General features: G+C 30.7%; 1 protein-coding gene across 7 annotated transcripts in view; it reads right to left on the bottom strand.

The window, feature by feature from the left end:
- Positions 1 to 506: 506 nt before the first annotated feature.
- Positions 507 to 16,435, bottom strand: part of ZNF280D (zinc finger protein 280D) — an 89,147-nt gene continuing 73,218 nt past the window's right edge. For 6 of the 7 annotated variants that reach the window (XM_036441032.2, XM_045582251.1, XM_045582235.1 and 3 more), the window contains 3 exons: positions 12,385 to 12,430; positions 4,938 to 4,993; positions 507 to 2,251 (listed from right to left, as the gene is read on the bottom strand). In XM_036441032.2, coding sequence (XP_036296925.1) covers positions 1,630 to 2,251; positions 4,938 to 4,993; positions 12,385 to 12,430 — 724 coding nt within the window. In that variant the 3' untranslated portion in view covers positions 507 to 1,629. Of the gene's footprint in view, positions 2,252 to 4,937; positions 4,994 to 12,384; positions 12,431 to 15,388; positions 16,419 to 16,435 lie in introns of those variants that run through there. The other variant, XM_036441027.2, reaches the window with a different exon arrangement.

Here is a 16,435-nt window from a genome sequence, read left to right as displayed (position 1 = left end):
TTCTTTCTTCCCTATTTTTGCTTAGGTGCAGAAAAAGTGAAAATATTTATACCTCTATCTCCCAAATATTCAAGAAAATACGTTAATATATTTTGCCATTTAGCCTCTTTAATGTACTGAGCAGATAGAAAACTGTAATATTAAATAATATATCTCTTGAAGTGAAAGGATTCAGCAAACAAGTCCATTCTCTATAAATATTAGCAGCATTTTCCCCTGTATTTTAAGTATTAATTTATGATATATAATACACCAATTAAAAATACAGAATAAAATCCTACCACTAACATGAAAATTCCTTAAACAAATATAGTTTCTAAAGGCGCCAAAGGTAAACTTATTCAAGCAGTTTTCTGAGAAATAAAAATTATTCAGGTTCATATTTTTATTGGAAATATTTACTTAAAAACTACTATATACAGCAGATTTTAACAGACATTTAAAACATTTAATATTCAGTGAAACAAAATTTAAAGATTCAAAGCACATTTTAAGAAATAAAAATGTAACATTTTAAATAAAAGTTTATTAGTACTTCAAAGCAAACTACAGTTATTCATTTACTCATTTCTAAATCTATTATTTTCTAGATGATTAAAAACAACTGAGAAATCAACTTAGCAGCCATCTTATGGATAAATTAGACTAAGTATCCCAAAACAATTTTTTACATCACTGCTTTAGGTCCCATTTGAAGTTTCTATTTTACAATGAAAGAAAATGTCACTTAAACATGGCTGGATTCATGCCAGGACATGTTTTCAGTTGACTGCTTTACAATATCTACATTATTCCATACTTTGGTTTGGTTTCCAGACCATTTTTATGGGTCTATTTCTAAAGATCAGTAAAACAACATTAAAAGCATAATAACTACAGGAGTTTTAACAATGGGTTTCAACTTTATACAACTAGCAACATCAAGGGATTTCTGCACAGCTCACATTGACAAAAATACAAATATAAATTTATGTTTTAATAATTTCACTTTCACTGAAAGTTTAATTAAGGTAAGCTTACAGCCTGGCAGACTAATACATGTATGGAGGTTCACAGATTCAAATATTCTGTTTACATGCTTCTGACAGTCTGGAATGTTATATTAAATCCAAAATTGTTTAAGTGTATCAAAATTCTCAATAGATTCATTAACTTCACACTCTATGCATTTACCAGCATCATACTCCAAATAAAGCTTTATTAACAATGCCAATTAGTCATTAGTTTAAAATTCCCAAAACATATATGGTTCCCAAATTTATTCTTTGAAGTTAATTGAGAAGAATATAAAGGTAATAAGGATTTTTAGCTTAGGATTGATGGAAGTTTCATTGCTTTATAAACATAAATAATATTCTAATAATAAATTCATACTGGCAACCAAGTTCCATTTCCTTGAGAACTGTTAAATGAAGCTTTTCTATTTATGTTTTAAAACCTCTTGGAAACTCAAACTAATCATGCTATTATTGAACTGATTTCTGTAATAACCTAGGTTGAACATACAAATAAAATGTATGAATGACTGCCTCACATTTTTCTATCTCTGAACTCTACTGAGCTCACCTGCTAGTACTGATCTGAATGCCTGTACCATTGATACACTAAAACTGAGACTGACAACTAATTTCAACTTCTTTCCTTTTCATCTGCCAGGTCTACTGTTGTCTCTGCTGTGCGAGGGCTGTTTTCTCCAGGAATATCATCTTTTTGATCAGACACTACTTCATCAGACCTGGCTGAAGGATCCCCATTACCTTTCTGAAGAATTTCTGTGGCTTCATACTCAAGTACCTCTGACGGAGTCAAAGGCTCCAGATGAACACTGCCTTGCTCACTAACATCAGAACTAACAGATTCAGGTTCATCTCTTTTTCTCAAAAATTGATCAATGCTCACATCACCAGATGCTAACCGCAAATCCTTAATATTCTTTGAAGAAAACCTAGTTTCATTGGAGCTTTCATCTTTAATCTGATCACATGAAATTATGTTTTCTGAACTTTGGCACATCTTCAACTCTGTTTCCTGATCTATGTGTTCTATTTGTTTTTCCTTTTCCACTTTATCTTTACCAGTATTTGAAATATAACTGAAGATATTCTTTGAGCCAGTTTCCTTGTCTTCAAGACAGGTATCGTTTTCCTTATCTGGAACTATTATGCTTTCTTCATTTTTTGTTGCTGATGAGCCTTCACATGCATTTGCATCACATCCACTTTTTTCCTCTGAAGAAGTTTTGTCATGTTTACTGAAAAGATAAGGCCATTTATTATCTATTGCTTTATAATACAATATTTTTAACATTATCAAAATAAAGACATGCTCTAATTAAAAAAAAAAAAAAAAAAAAAAAAAAAAAAAAAAAAAAAAAAAAGCCAAGGCCCACTTGCACACCAAAAAGGAGAGGAAAAACAAACGGGTTCACGGTTCTTGCCATATTACAATTTAGGACATGGCCATTTTCTGAGGCAAGAATGAAAAACTCCAGAATCTTGCCTGTTTTTGGTTAAAATTTATGCTTTGTTATTAATTTCTAAGAGTACTTTAAATAAGAAATAAATACAGTATGTAAAAATAACTATTTTTCTTTTATGACTTATATGTCCTCTTATGGTTACAGACTTTTCCTATGCAAAATCTGATAAGCATTCACAAATATTTTCCTAATTTTTAACAATCTAATTAAAGAAAACACAAAAATATTCCTGAAAAGTATATGTAAATATACATGCATATATTCATAGATGTGTGTGCATGTTTGTATATGTATGTTTGAGTGTGTGTCTATGTGTTTACTCTTACCCTTATATGTTAATAGAAACTATCTAGTAAATAATAAAACATTAGAAACAAAAGACTTCTAAGGATCTCTAGCCCCTTATCTAGATGTAACAATGCTTATTTTAGTGAAAATTAATGATAACACAAGTCTTATTTCTTATATCAATCTACCCAGAATTTAGACTTTTCCCTAATGACAAATATCAAACCAATGGTATCAAATATTAATTATTAACTAAATTATATTTATATTAGAGGCCTGCTGCACAAAATTCGGGCACGGGGGTTGGGAGGGATGGTCCCTCAGCCCAGTCTGCACCCTCTCACAACCCAGGACTGCTGGCTCCCAACCGCATGCCTGCTTGATTGCCCCTAATCGCTTCTGCCTGCCAGCCTGATCATCCCCTAACCACTTCCCTGCCAGCCTGATCGATGCCTAACTGTTCCCCTGCCAGCCAATTACCCCCAACTGCTCTCCCCTGCCAGCCTGATTGCCCCCAATTGCCCTCCCCTGCTGGCCTGGTCATCCCTAACTGCCCTATCCTGCTGGCTGGCCATCTTGTGGTGGCCATCTTGTGACCACATGGGTGCAGCCATCTTGTGACCACATGAGGGGCCATCTTGTGACCACAGGAGACAGCCATCTTGTGCAAGGGTGTGATAATCAATTTGCATATTACCTATTATACAGGAAGGTTATTTCTCTGCAAGGCATTTTGTGCTGATCTGTCTTCACACCATTCTTGAGCCAATACGACATAGTCTTAACAATTATACATTTTACAATGTGCTTTGTTATTTAATAGAGCAAACCGCCTTCATTATACTGCTATTCTAAATCTAATCATTTAAAAGTGTAAAGGATATTTGTACAAGGATGTCCATTAAAATAATGTTGTAATAGTGAGTACGTAAACAATCTTAATACTAACAATAGGGTAATAATTATATAAATTGTGTTATTAATAAATAGAGAAATCAGAACCTTAAACTTTGTCAGTTTCCAAACCAAATGTTATTGGAATTTTCAACTAAGTGTTCATTAAACCCACAACTTAATTTGCAAATGGCATACCATGCAAGTTATTAATACATTACTTTCTATCTCAGTAAATTTTAGGTTTTTCTTTAGATTTTACATATTTCTCATTTTTGTTAATATTGTGAATTTACTCTTGCCCATTATATTTTGTAACTGGTATATAAAAAAGATGTTATTGGTATATAGAAAAGAATGTTAGCTCACTTTTTTTGTCTCTTATAGGTCAATTACATCATCTGAAAAAAAATTACTTTTCCTCATTTAGAGTGGTATAATTATTATTTTTCTTCAGCTCTTTTTGGACTAACTACAACTTACAAAAATGTTAAATAATTCAGAAGTGACTAGTCTGCTTTTTCTCTCTAGTTAAATTTTAGTAAACTCTTCTCCCTCCCCTACAGGATTCTATGTAAAATGCTAAGTTAAGACCTTTCATAAAACCTTATTCCATAATTTTTTTAAGAGCAATAGATTAATCTCATGAGATTAACAAGCAATCTACTATAAGATATAGAGTAGAAAGCTAAAAATGGAGAAATTATTTAATTTAAAGGTAAAATAAAATTATGTTTATCTGGAAAGAGTTCTCATAAGAAAGTTGGAATTCTTTTACTCAAAGATTGTGAATGTCTTGTGTTTTTAGTGTTCTATCTGAGCATTAAATTATTAAAAACCAATTTCTAAATTTTGAAACTTTAAGTTGAGATGCCACCAAATAAATAAGTAGCTTTAAGCTTTTTAAAAATACTTAAAAAAGAAGAGATTTTAAAATTACCTATTTGTGATAATTATCCCCATGTTGTAACTTGTAGCTAATTTTAACTGTTTTCATTTAATACTGGCAATAAAAATCTGTTAAATTTTACTTACTACTTAGTACTTTAAAACTTTTAAAACAATTTTATACTCTACATGTATAAGAGTTTTTCAAAATTAGGGATCTGTAATATAATTTTGCTATATTAAAATTTCAAAAATTCATTTTAATTGTCATTATTAAAATCAATAACATATTCAAGTATTTACTCCTTTATTTAACTACAATAATACAACTCAAGTGTCATTTTATACACATACTTGGATTAGAGATTCAATTTGTCCTTATATTTACCTTTCAGAATTTGATGTTTTTGTTTCTCCTTCAGCAATATTAGGTCTTACAATTTCCTGAAATGATAAATAATAATTTATCATCATGGATCAGCTTAAACTACTTTTATTATACTAACCTTTCTGGATAAAAGAAATTTAAGTGTGCAATCTTATATATCAAGGAACTAGAAAAATAATTTTTAATTAAAAATACAAACTAGGATAATTCTCATTATCAAAAGTATAATTTTTAAAATTGTTTTTAAAGAAACCTATACAAAATTCTTTGTACCACAAGTTTCTGAATCAAAGTCATGAAACAGTTATCCAGTTATAAAAATACCTGGTTTCTTTAGATTCTGTTTCAAATATGGACCATAATTACAATCACAATTCCTTGAACAACACGGGTTTAAACTGTGCAGGTTCATTTAAATGCATATTTTTCTTCAATAAATATATAGTCGGCACTCTAAATTCCTTGGTTTCATTTCGGTGGATTCAACCAACTTTGGATTAAAAACAGTATTTTCAATCTGCAGTTGGGAATCCAGGGATGTGGAAGGCCAACTGTATGCAATATTTTATACTGTTTTATATAAGGGATTTGAACATCCATGCACTTTGGTATCCTTGGGGATGGGAGTAAGGTCCTGAAACCAACCTACTGCAGACACCTAAGAATAATCATACTATAGTTAAATTTGAGGTAAGTCTAAAGTTATACATGAATTTTCAACTTTCAATTCATTTTACTGGAATAGAAAACTAGTTACAATTTTAGACAACTTATATTTGAACAAGTTGTATTCATACTATTTCTTATATAAACATATTAAGTATAGACACTTAAATACAAACATTTGTGAAAATTATCATTTCATATGAGTCACAGTAACCCTTCCATTGTCAAACTAAGTAATAATAAATGATAGACAAATTCAATATTTTGATTATTTCCAATCTTTTATAAGGAGAGGAATTATATTAAGGAATATAATAAAACCTCAGTTTTAAGAGGCCAGCCAAACAGTTTATGAATTATCAATTAATAAGCACATATAATGCATGTAGTATGTTAAGAACTTTATATTCACTATCTCATTTAATTCTCATATTAGATATCATAAATTCTATTTTTACAAATGAAAAATAAGACTTCACAGGTTAAGTAGAGAACTAAAGCAATACCACAATAAGTGATACAGATGAAAATCCAGATCTAGCTCTTAGCCAGTATAATGACTAAACAAGCCTGCGATAATGGTATATTAATCACATACACTTATTTCCTCACTTTTCCAAAACCTTGCTACAGTGAGGGCAAAGAAAGAAACAATTTTCACTCATAAAGACCAAGGAAACACCAAAGCAAACTTATTGTCAAAGAGATTTCAACAAATTTTTAAATGGAAAATGGCTGGAGGACTGGAAACTGACTTCATAGTGTGGAGGAAGTTACAACACAACATCTGAGTGGGAAGGGTAAGAAGAGAATCAATTTATCCAGGCAACCGAAGAAATCTGGTATTTGAAGGAATTCAGTACAATATTCAGTACAGAAAAGGTAAAAATGAAGCACAAAGACTGCTGATAAGTCTAAATGCTTTTTCAATTAACTCAGACAACAGATACCTATCCTTACACAGTGGCTTAAGGTTAACTCTGAAATGGACACAATGTAAACTTGTGATCAAACACCATCAACAACAAAGGGCAGACACGAGAAACAGAAGTAAAATTTAAAAATTAATAAAAGTCCATAAACTGAGGAAAGGAATCCATAGTCCCAGGAGCCAGAGGAATCACTCTTCATCCTACCATTCCCAACTAGAATGCAGATTTCCTCTTCGGAGAAAACTACCAGCCCCAAAGAAAAGATTTCCCATAATGGTTTGAAACCATACTCTCCACCAACAAACCAGCCAGCAGAACACCCGATTTTATATGTTTAAGTTTAAATAATTCCCATGCAGACTGTGCAGATTGTACTGCAATCCAGGAGGTGACCTTACAAATATAAAACCATGTAAGCAGTTCTTGAGTGTGGTTCACAGACACATAGGGCCTCCAATACACCCAAGGCACATGAGGTTAAAACAAAAGCAGTGGAGGGTAAAAATGCTGGCATCTTAACACAAATCAAAGGAATGGCATTAAGTCAAAATTATCCTGGCAATCATTGTTTTCTTTACCAGCACACACCAGCAGTAAATTTTATTATGTTATATGATTTTATTATATTTCAATCCTTCAGCATGTCTTTTTAATACTGTGATAAAGTAGAATGTATGCATAAAGTACTGCATATTGAAAATACTTCAGTCGGTGATAAACTGTGGGCAAAACCTAGCATATTTTTTCCATTTAACATTGTTTTTATTTTAAAGAATAACTGGCAAAGTATGGGCAAGAATGTCTGTAAAACTATGGGCATTTAAACTTGGCTGTTCAGTAGACATTTTCTTGAAAATTGACAAATTGAACCTGCCATGCTAAAGAAAACAACTGACATTATTTGTTGTTAATAATAAAATTCAAGTAAAAATTAAATTTTAGGAAAACTTGTATTCACCACTGATGATATTCATAATAATGTTAATGTACATGATAATTGATATTATATAATGAAACATGTTAACGTTTGGAAGATTTAAGTAACTCAGTGATCCAATATTATACAAAGAGCAATGCCTGACATAAAATCAACCATGGATCAAATATTCAATCAAAGTTTAAGACAGAATAATAGATTTTAATGTAATGAAGTACAAAAAAATGTAGTTAAATGGAGTCGATTACACATTGTAATACATATTTAAGAAAACTTCTAGTCTATTTTTTAAAAAAATATATTTTTATTGCTTTCAGAGAGAAAGGGAGATGGAGAGATAGAAACATTAATGATGGGAGAGAATCATTAATGGGCTGCCTCCTGCATGCCCCCTACTGGGGATCGAGCCTGCAACCCAGGCATGTGCCCTTGACCAGAATCGAACCTGGGACCTTTCAGCTCACAGGCCAACGCTCTATCCACTGAGCCAAATTGGCTAGGGCTCACTTGTCTATTTTTGATGTAATATTAAAGGAGAATAATCAGAATTATCAGAAAGATTTTTAAAGTACTAGATAAGTCTGATATCCTTTATAAAATTTCAACCAAAATAATATATCACAACAGACTGAATGCAGACACATGAGAATTCAGTTTTCTTCTACTAAACTAGACATTAAAGAGATATGCAAAAGTGAAAAACAATGTCATTCTTTTAAGTTTATTTTGGGAAACAGCTATTTTTCAGAAAAAGTATGGTATTTATGATAACTTCAGGGGAGTTTTATTGACATTCAAAGAACTAAAACCTATCATCTTCAGATTATTTCAAACAATTCAAAAGGAAAGAACACTTTCAAGCACTTTCTATGAAGCAGGCATTACCCCAATCCCAAAACCAGATAAAGACACCACAAAAAAAAGAGAATTTCAAGCCAATATCCTTGATGAACATAGATGCCAAAATCCTCAACAAAATTTTAGCAAATTAGATCCAGCATTACATTAAAAAGATCATACACCATGACCAAGTGACATTTATTCCAGGATGCAAGGCTGGTATAATACTCACAAATCAATAAATGTGATACATCACATAAACAAATTGAGAGACAACAATCACATATTCATACAAATTGATGCAGAAAAAGTATCTGACAAAATCCAACATCCTTTCTTGGTAAAAATACTCAGCAAAGTGGGAATAGAGGAGTCATATCTCAACATAATAAAAGCCATATATGACAAACATACAGCGAACATCATACTCAATGGGCAAAAACTAAAACCATTTCCCCTAAGAACAGGAACAAGACATGGATGCTCACTTCCACCACTCCTGTTCTACATAGTATTGGAAGTGCTAGCCAAAGCGATCAGACAAGAAGAAATAAAAAGCATCCAAATGGAAAAGAAGTAGTAAAACTGTCATTCTTCACAGATGACATGATATTGCACTTAGAAAACCCAAAAGATTCCATCAAAAAACTACTAGACTTTGGCAATGTAGCAGGATACAAAATTAACACCCAGAGCTATGACTTTTTAATACAGCAATAATTAACTCACAGAAAGAGAAATAAAAAATTAAAAAAAAAAAAACACCATTCACCATTGCACCAAAAAATGGAATAAACTTAACTAAAGAGATAAAAGGCCTGTACTCAGAAAACTACAGGATGTTGAGAAAAGAAACAGAAGAAGACATAAACAAATGGAAGAACATACCATGTTCATGGACTGGTAGAATCAACATCATTAAAATATCCACACTACCGAAAGCCATCTATAGATTTAATGTAATCCCATTAAAATACCAATGACACATTTCAGACCTAAAACAAACTCTCCAAAAATTCATATGAAATAAAAAAGACCCCAAATAACTGCAGCAATCTTGAGAAAGAACACAGTTGGAGGGATCATAATACCAGACATCAAGCTATATTACAAAACCACTGTTCTCAAAACTGCCTGGTACTGGCATAAGGACAGACATATGGACCAATAGAACAGAACAGAGAACCCAGAAAATGACACAAGCCATTATGCCCAATTAATATTTGACAAAGGAAGCAAGAGCATACGCTGAAATTAAGACAGTCTCTTCAATAAATTGTGTTGGGAAAATTGAACAGATACATGCAAAAAAATGAAACTAGCTCACCAACTTATACCATACACAAAAACAAACTTGAAATGGATAAAGGACTTAAACCTAAGATGGGAAACCATAAAAATCTTAGAAGAACCTATAGGCAGTAAAATATCAACATTTTAAGACTTCACAATTATAATTTCTAACACAGTAAATATCAATAATATTTTAGAGTACTAAGATAGTGCCTTCTGGAGTTCTGAGTGCACAACCTGTATGGCAATGCACAACAGCCCTGCCTCCATCCCAAACCATAGGGTTTTCTATGAACCTTTTATTGTTTCATTCTTTAATATATATAAAGAGCTAAAAATCACCAAATACTATCTAGCATATGAAAGGAATTAATTTTTAAAGAGGAAATGGAAAGCTATACAAATTACATAGTAGTGACAGTAAATATTACTGGGGTAGGACAACATTGATTCCACTACAATGCATGTGATAAAAATCTAGAAGATTAATTAAAGTTTTCCAAAATGCATACTTAACCACCTAGATCTATTCAAGGGACTATCCAAATCACATGTATACTTGAAAGAAATACCTGTTCAAACTAATGAAGATAAAAATCCAGGTCCAATCACTCTTACATGGACCCAAGTCCCATACTAATGACCCAACGTAAGAAAAGGTATGCCCATTTTCAGATATACTTTTATCTGAGTCCTACAAATAATGTCTTGCTTTCAATCAAACATTATACAATACACAGAAAAGCAAGGTGGGGCAGGGGCTGGGGATACACTCACAGGAGACAAAGCAATTGGCAGAACCAGACTGACATATGACCCAGAAATTGGAATTATGGGATGGAAATTTTTAATTACTATTATTATTATTATGTTAAATGTTTTGGTAGAAAAAGGACAACATGTATGTCTAGAATGGGAATTTTAGCAGAGGGTCAGAAACTATAAGAATCAATGTAAATGCTAGAGGAAAAAAAAAAAAACAACAATCCATAATGACAGATGAAAAATGCCTTTGATGGTCTCATCATTAGACCTGATACAACTTAAAAATAAACCAGTAAGTCAATAGATAGAAATTACCCAAACTGAAATACAATGTGTATTGGGGATGGGATGTAGAAACCAGAACAGGCATTTAAGAACAGGGACTAACATGAAATGATACAACACATGTGAATCTGCAACCCCAGAATTGAAGATACAAAACAACTTAGAGAACACCAGTCAATATAAATGCAAAAAAAAAAAAAAAAAAAAAAAAAAAAGATAAACATATAAATAAAAAAATGAACAAACCAAACTGTCAAATCATGTTCAAAATAATGAAGACTAAAGATAAAATATTAAGGGCAACCAAAGAAAAATGACATATTACATACATACATAAAAACAAAAGATAAAAATTACAGTAAGACATTTCATCAGATCATATGCAAGCCAAGAGACAATACAATGCCTTCTTTAAACTGCTGAAAGAAAACTGTCAACCCTCTATACTGACAAAAAATATCTTTTAAAAAATGGGAAAATTTTTTAATAGAATTACTTATCAGTAAATATGTAATGAAAAATATAGCAAAGAAAGTTCTTTAGGCCAAAGGAATATGATACTAAACTGAAAAAAAGAGCTCCATAAAGGTATGAAGTCTACTGGAAATAGTAGACTCGAAGGTAAATGCAATACTATTTTTTAAAGTTTTTAATTACTAAGTAACTGATTAAAGCAAAAACAGTAACATTGTATTCTGTCTTTAGGTGATATACAGTACATGAGAATAATAGGGTAGGGTTAAAACACACAAAAACTACCAATACCAGGAATAAAAGAGAGGATTAAACACTGCAGAACCCGCAGACATTTAAAAGAATAAGGGAATACTACAAACAACTCTATACACATAAATTCAACATCTCAGATTAAATGTTCAATTCCTTAAAAACCACAAACTACCGAAACTACTCAAGAATAAACAGATAATCAAAATATCCTACATTTATTAAAGAGATTTATTTGTAGTTAAAAACCTTTCATACAAAAGAAAAGAAGTTGTTTGGTATAAAAGCTGCTTGGAAGAAGGCTGCTACTTTTGCCTTGATTTTACTTACTCTGTATAAGACATAATGCTATCAAAAGATAAATGCTAAACCTGCCTCATTTCATTATACTCAGCAAAAACATCACAAATAATATTAAGTAACATTTAAAAAAATTAACATCAAGAAAGCAAGCACTTGAGCAAAATTATTTTTAACTTTAGAAATTAGAAATTTCTCATTTATTAAACTGCCCAGTAACATTTATATGATAACCCTGAGTATTATTTTCACAGTGCCTGTTTAAGATAGCTAAAACATAGTTACCATATATCCAAAATATTTTCGCTTAAAAAATTAAGTTAAATTTTTAACAGTCTAAATTAAAAAAAAAATAGTTATATCATCTGGAAAGATTAATTTTCCAATGTACCAAATGTTTGAGGTTTTATGGATTTCAGAATTTTAAAATCATAAACTTATTTTCATCACTCACTAGTTGAATTAAACAAGCAAGTGAAATATATAATGTCTTTGTCAAAACAAAACCATCTTACAATTTTACTTAAGATGAGATATTTTTATATCTAATGAAAATTTCTTTTAAATCTCAATTTTCCCCTGATAACATGCCAACAATTGTTATCAATGTAAGCCTGTTGAATTAAACCTTTTTCTGAAAAACCATACCAATAATGCTTTCTAATATATAAATCTTTAAAGTATAAAATAAGACAAAATTTACCTCAGACACAGGTTTTTGTTCCTTAATGGGAGCTTCATTTTTTAATCTTGAAAACAAAATAAGTATTGATTTTTTTATATTTACAATGGAAACCGATAAAACAGTACAATTTAAAATAAATGGCATAATACATTAGTAAAACAGTTTCAAAAAAGACTTATTCTTTAAAAACTAAAAGTAGGCTATATGGTTATGTGATATGCATTAATAGTGACTATTATAAGACTTAAAATGTGAGAAAATATATATTATCTATGGTGAAATTCAATAATAATGCAATTTCAGTATCTGTTACAATTAACTTACCTAGAGGTGATAAAAATCACAGAAAATTAGAATTTTGGAGGATATATTCTCTTAAAAACCTTTATAAGCATAGTCCAAATATTAACTATAACTTTTTTTTTAAACTTCTTGATTTCTAAAACTATAGTAACTGTAACTTCTTATATTAACAAAGGCATATGCCACCTATGAAACTTTTAAAATAATTAATTCAATATAAAAACTAACTTTTCCAAAATATTTTTATTTCAGAAACTGTTGATGACTGTATCACTTGCTGATATTATATATAATAAAATCTGCACAATTAGGAAACATACCTGATCTGAATGCCATTAACAGGGTATTTTATAACTTTATGAAGGTTTAATAGTTACACTTAAATATTAATATATTTAACATTAGCAATAGCTATACTAACCTAAATTTTATGAACACAAATGAAGACATCTGTGTCAACCATGCTAAAAGCTACTCTCATAATTAGTAATTGAAATATTGAATTGGTAAAAACCCTTTTTCTTTATCCATTCTCTTAGGGTAAATTTTAAAAATTAGGTCTATATAATGCTATATTTTGATAATTTAACTGTGCACAATCACTTACCTATGTTTTAGTTATTACATAAAATTGCAAATAATTTAAAATAGAGCATGTCCTTTTGTGAATGAGAACTATATTGGTAGTCTATTAAAATAACTAGAACTAAGTTATTAAACAAATGTAAATAAATAAAATTTGCACAAAAAGTGAGAAAAATGCACAAATGTCAATCATTTTTGGGTTAAAGATTTGTAATTCTCTCAAGTATTTAATTGTGAACAATATAATATTTATTAAAAAATAACATCAAATATACAGTAAAATTTCACTGCTTTAATGATTTTATATATGGACAAATAAGTTTTAAGATTAACATGTATAAAACAGTAAGAAAACATAAAAATTAGTCTGATGAAACAAGTAGGTACTGGGTTAATGAAGTTTTGAAATAAACTTGTAAATTACAATTGATTTTTTGTTTCTAAGCATTTAATAATCTTAAACTTAGTTTGAAAAACTGAAACAAATTGGTCACAAAGCAATTTAAGAGTATTTTATAAAAGCCTTTTTCTTTTCAGCCTATTGAAAATATTATCAAAGAACTTACATTCTTAAACATTATCATGATAACCATTTACACATATGGCAATCCTAATAAATTGATGTTATACAGCAATTAAAATGAAAGCCACTTATTAAGCATGTGTTAATATTACTGCATTTCAACTGGTGATATTGAGTACTTATCATCTCTGCAATGGAGGTTGGTAACAGAGTTTTTTTGTTACTCTCCATTTTACTGGCTAAGAAACTGATAAATGAGAACAAAATAAATTATTAAAATAACTAGCCTTAAGACGTTTATCAAAATTGAGATGTCAATTCTGTTTGGGTTTTAACCATGTTAGTATTCTGTTTAATGAATAGAATTATAATAACCAGTAAAAACATTAAAAAAAAAAAGATCTAAAAATATTTAAATGTACACTATCTAAAATTTCATTGAATTATCACCTGCATCACTAAAATGTATACATTATTGTAATATGAAAGCATACTTAACAAATTATAATGCACTATGAATACATTGTTAACATATTTTTAGAAGAAAAAAAGTTTTTACCTATAATTTTTATTCATTAAAGATACCTGCTGAAATAGTCATCATTTGAGATATTCAATTGCTTGGTAGAAGACAGTGAAATTTGCTAAGCTCAAAGTTCTGAGCTAAGAATCTACCATTACATAATTACACTTTTTACCTGTGAATGTTGTCATAATTTTTTATAGAAAAGTGTTGGGTAGCATTTCAACAAACACTATTTAAGACTTCAATGTAAAGAAAACAGGACTGACTGGTGATCAATTTCAACAATAAATAATTAAAGAACATAATTGCAAATGCGTGATTTTTCTTCTGCATATAAACCTGCTGAAATAAATCTTTTTGATTTATTTATCAAGAACAATCTCTTCCCTCTGAAGTTGAAAATGAAATAAATGTCCCTATTTGCATTATTCTGAAGGTCAGATGACCCAAAGTTAGATGTAAAATGAATATTTTTGGTCAGTTACATTAGTATCTTCTTTTGAAATTTCATTCACACCATAAACATACCACTGGATGAGGAAAGGAGCTAAAAGGGAGAAAATGTTGATTCATTTCAGCCAGGCCACACTCTTTCTTTCCAATAATATTTTAAAGCCAAAAATTTCAATGCTGATTTTCAAAATTTAATCTTCAATTTATTCTTAAATTGAATAGAAAGAGGTTGTACAACTAGCCAGTAGTAAAGACAACCAATTCTTAATACCCTACACTTACTGTAACATTCAGGATTAAATTTAAGATACTAATCAACATACTAATAAATAATAGTAAAAATCTAGTGCACCATTTCTGATAATTTGTTCTGAGAGGTGTTAACAGATATATGGAAAGGGTAACTGAGTTAAACATTTACCGGGCTGCACATACATATATTTTATTAGTAATTTTTTACAGAGAGGAAGGGAGAGAGATAGTTAGAAACATCGATGAGAGAGAAACATCGATTAGCTGCCTCCTGCACACCCCCTACTGGGAATGTGCCCACAACCAAGGTACATGCCCCTGACCGGAATCGAACCCGGAACCTTTCAGTCCGCAGGCCGAAACCACTGAGTCAAACTGGTTTTGGAGAGGAAGACACTCCAACTACTTAGCTAACCGGCTGGGGAACCCCCATATTTTTTAATGATACTTTTTACCCAAAAGAAGTTCCTTAATGGTAAATTATATACTATGTACAAGCTAGACAAATATGTAACTTTAAAACTTGTTTTAATATCTATCGATATAAGAGGTTTTGGCAATTCTTTACAGCTGAGAACCCATAATCATTAAGAAAATGTTAATAATAATCCCAAAATAAGAGAAAATACAGTAATATCTAATAGTATAAATAACATTCAAATTAAAAATCTCTAAGTAAGGCAGCCATAGAGAATCTGTAGAGAATTATAGGGAATCTCTTGCAAGTCCTGACAAAACAGAGCAAACACTAAACAGATTTAAAGAATAGTAAAAAGTATAAAAATAAACATTGTAATATCAGTAAATTTGGAGAAAAAACAAACAATTAAAATTAACTTATTCAAAATAAAAAAGCTGAGTATTGTTGAAAACTATAGAGCTAGAACTGGGTAATATATTTTAAATAACAATAAATGTAACTGCAATTCTGAAACATAATTGTAGAACCTGTTGCTCCAAGGACATGAAAATAACTATGGCTTCCTAACAACCAAAGCTTTTATACTCCTTGGACTGCATTCATGCAAGAGGAAGATTAAAGGGCAGTAGCCAAAATGACTAAGCTTCAACTTGGACTTAAGTATTGATTTGATGGGCTATTCTTGGCCTAAAGTAACCCACCAGCTTAACATCAAGAGCCAAAGAACCCAGAGGAAATTTGTGCTCAATTTGGTGGGCTTTGAGGCCATCTCTGGGTAAATTAGCATCAACCTTATGGGAGGCCAGTCTTGAAGTAAGGAAGTCTCCTCAAGACCTGATTTCTTGAGACCACAACCTAGAGCAGGTCCCACTGTAAAATTATTCCCATTCCTTGGAAAGAGAGAATAGGCACCAGTTGTGTCCATCGAAGGGGGACACTGTCCAGGTGTACCCTGGACATTTTTTGAAATCTCTGGGCTGCTTCTGCATCTGAAAAATAAGAAAAA

Source organism: Pipistrellus kuhlii, unplaced genomic scaffold (assembly GCF_014108245.1).
Source record: "Pipistrellus kuhlii isolate mPipKuh1 unplaced genomic scaffold, mPipKuh1.p scaffold_m20_p_1, whole genome shotgun sequence".
Classification (NCBI taxonomy): domain Eukaryota; kingdom Metazoa; phylum Chordata; class Mammalia; order Chiroptera; family Vespertilionidae; genus Pipistrellus; species Pipistrellus kuhlii.
The sequence above is the reverse complement of the archived record's forward strand: the minus strand, read 5'-3'. Positions and strand labels throughout refer to the sequence as shown.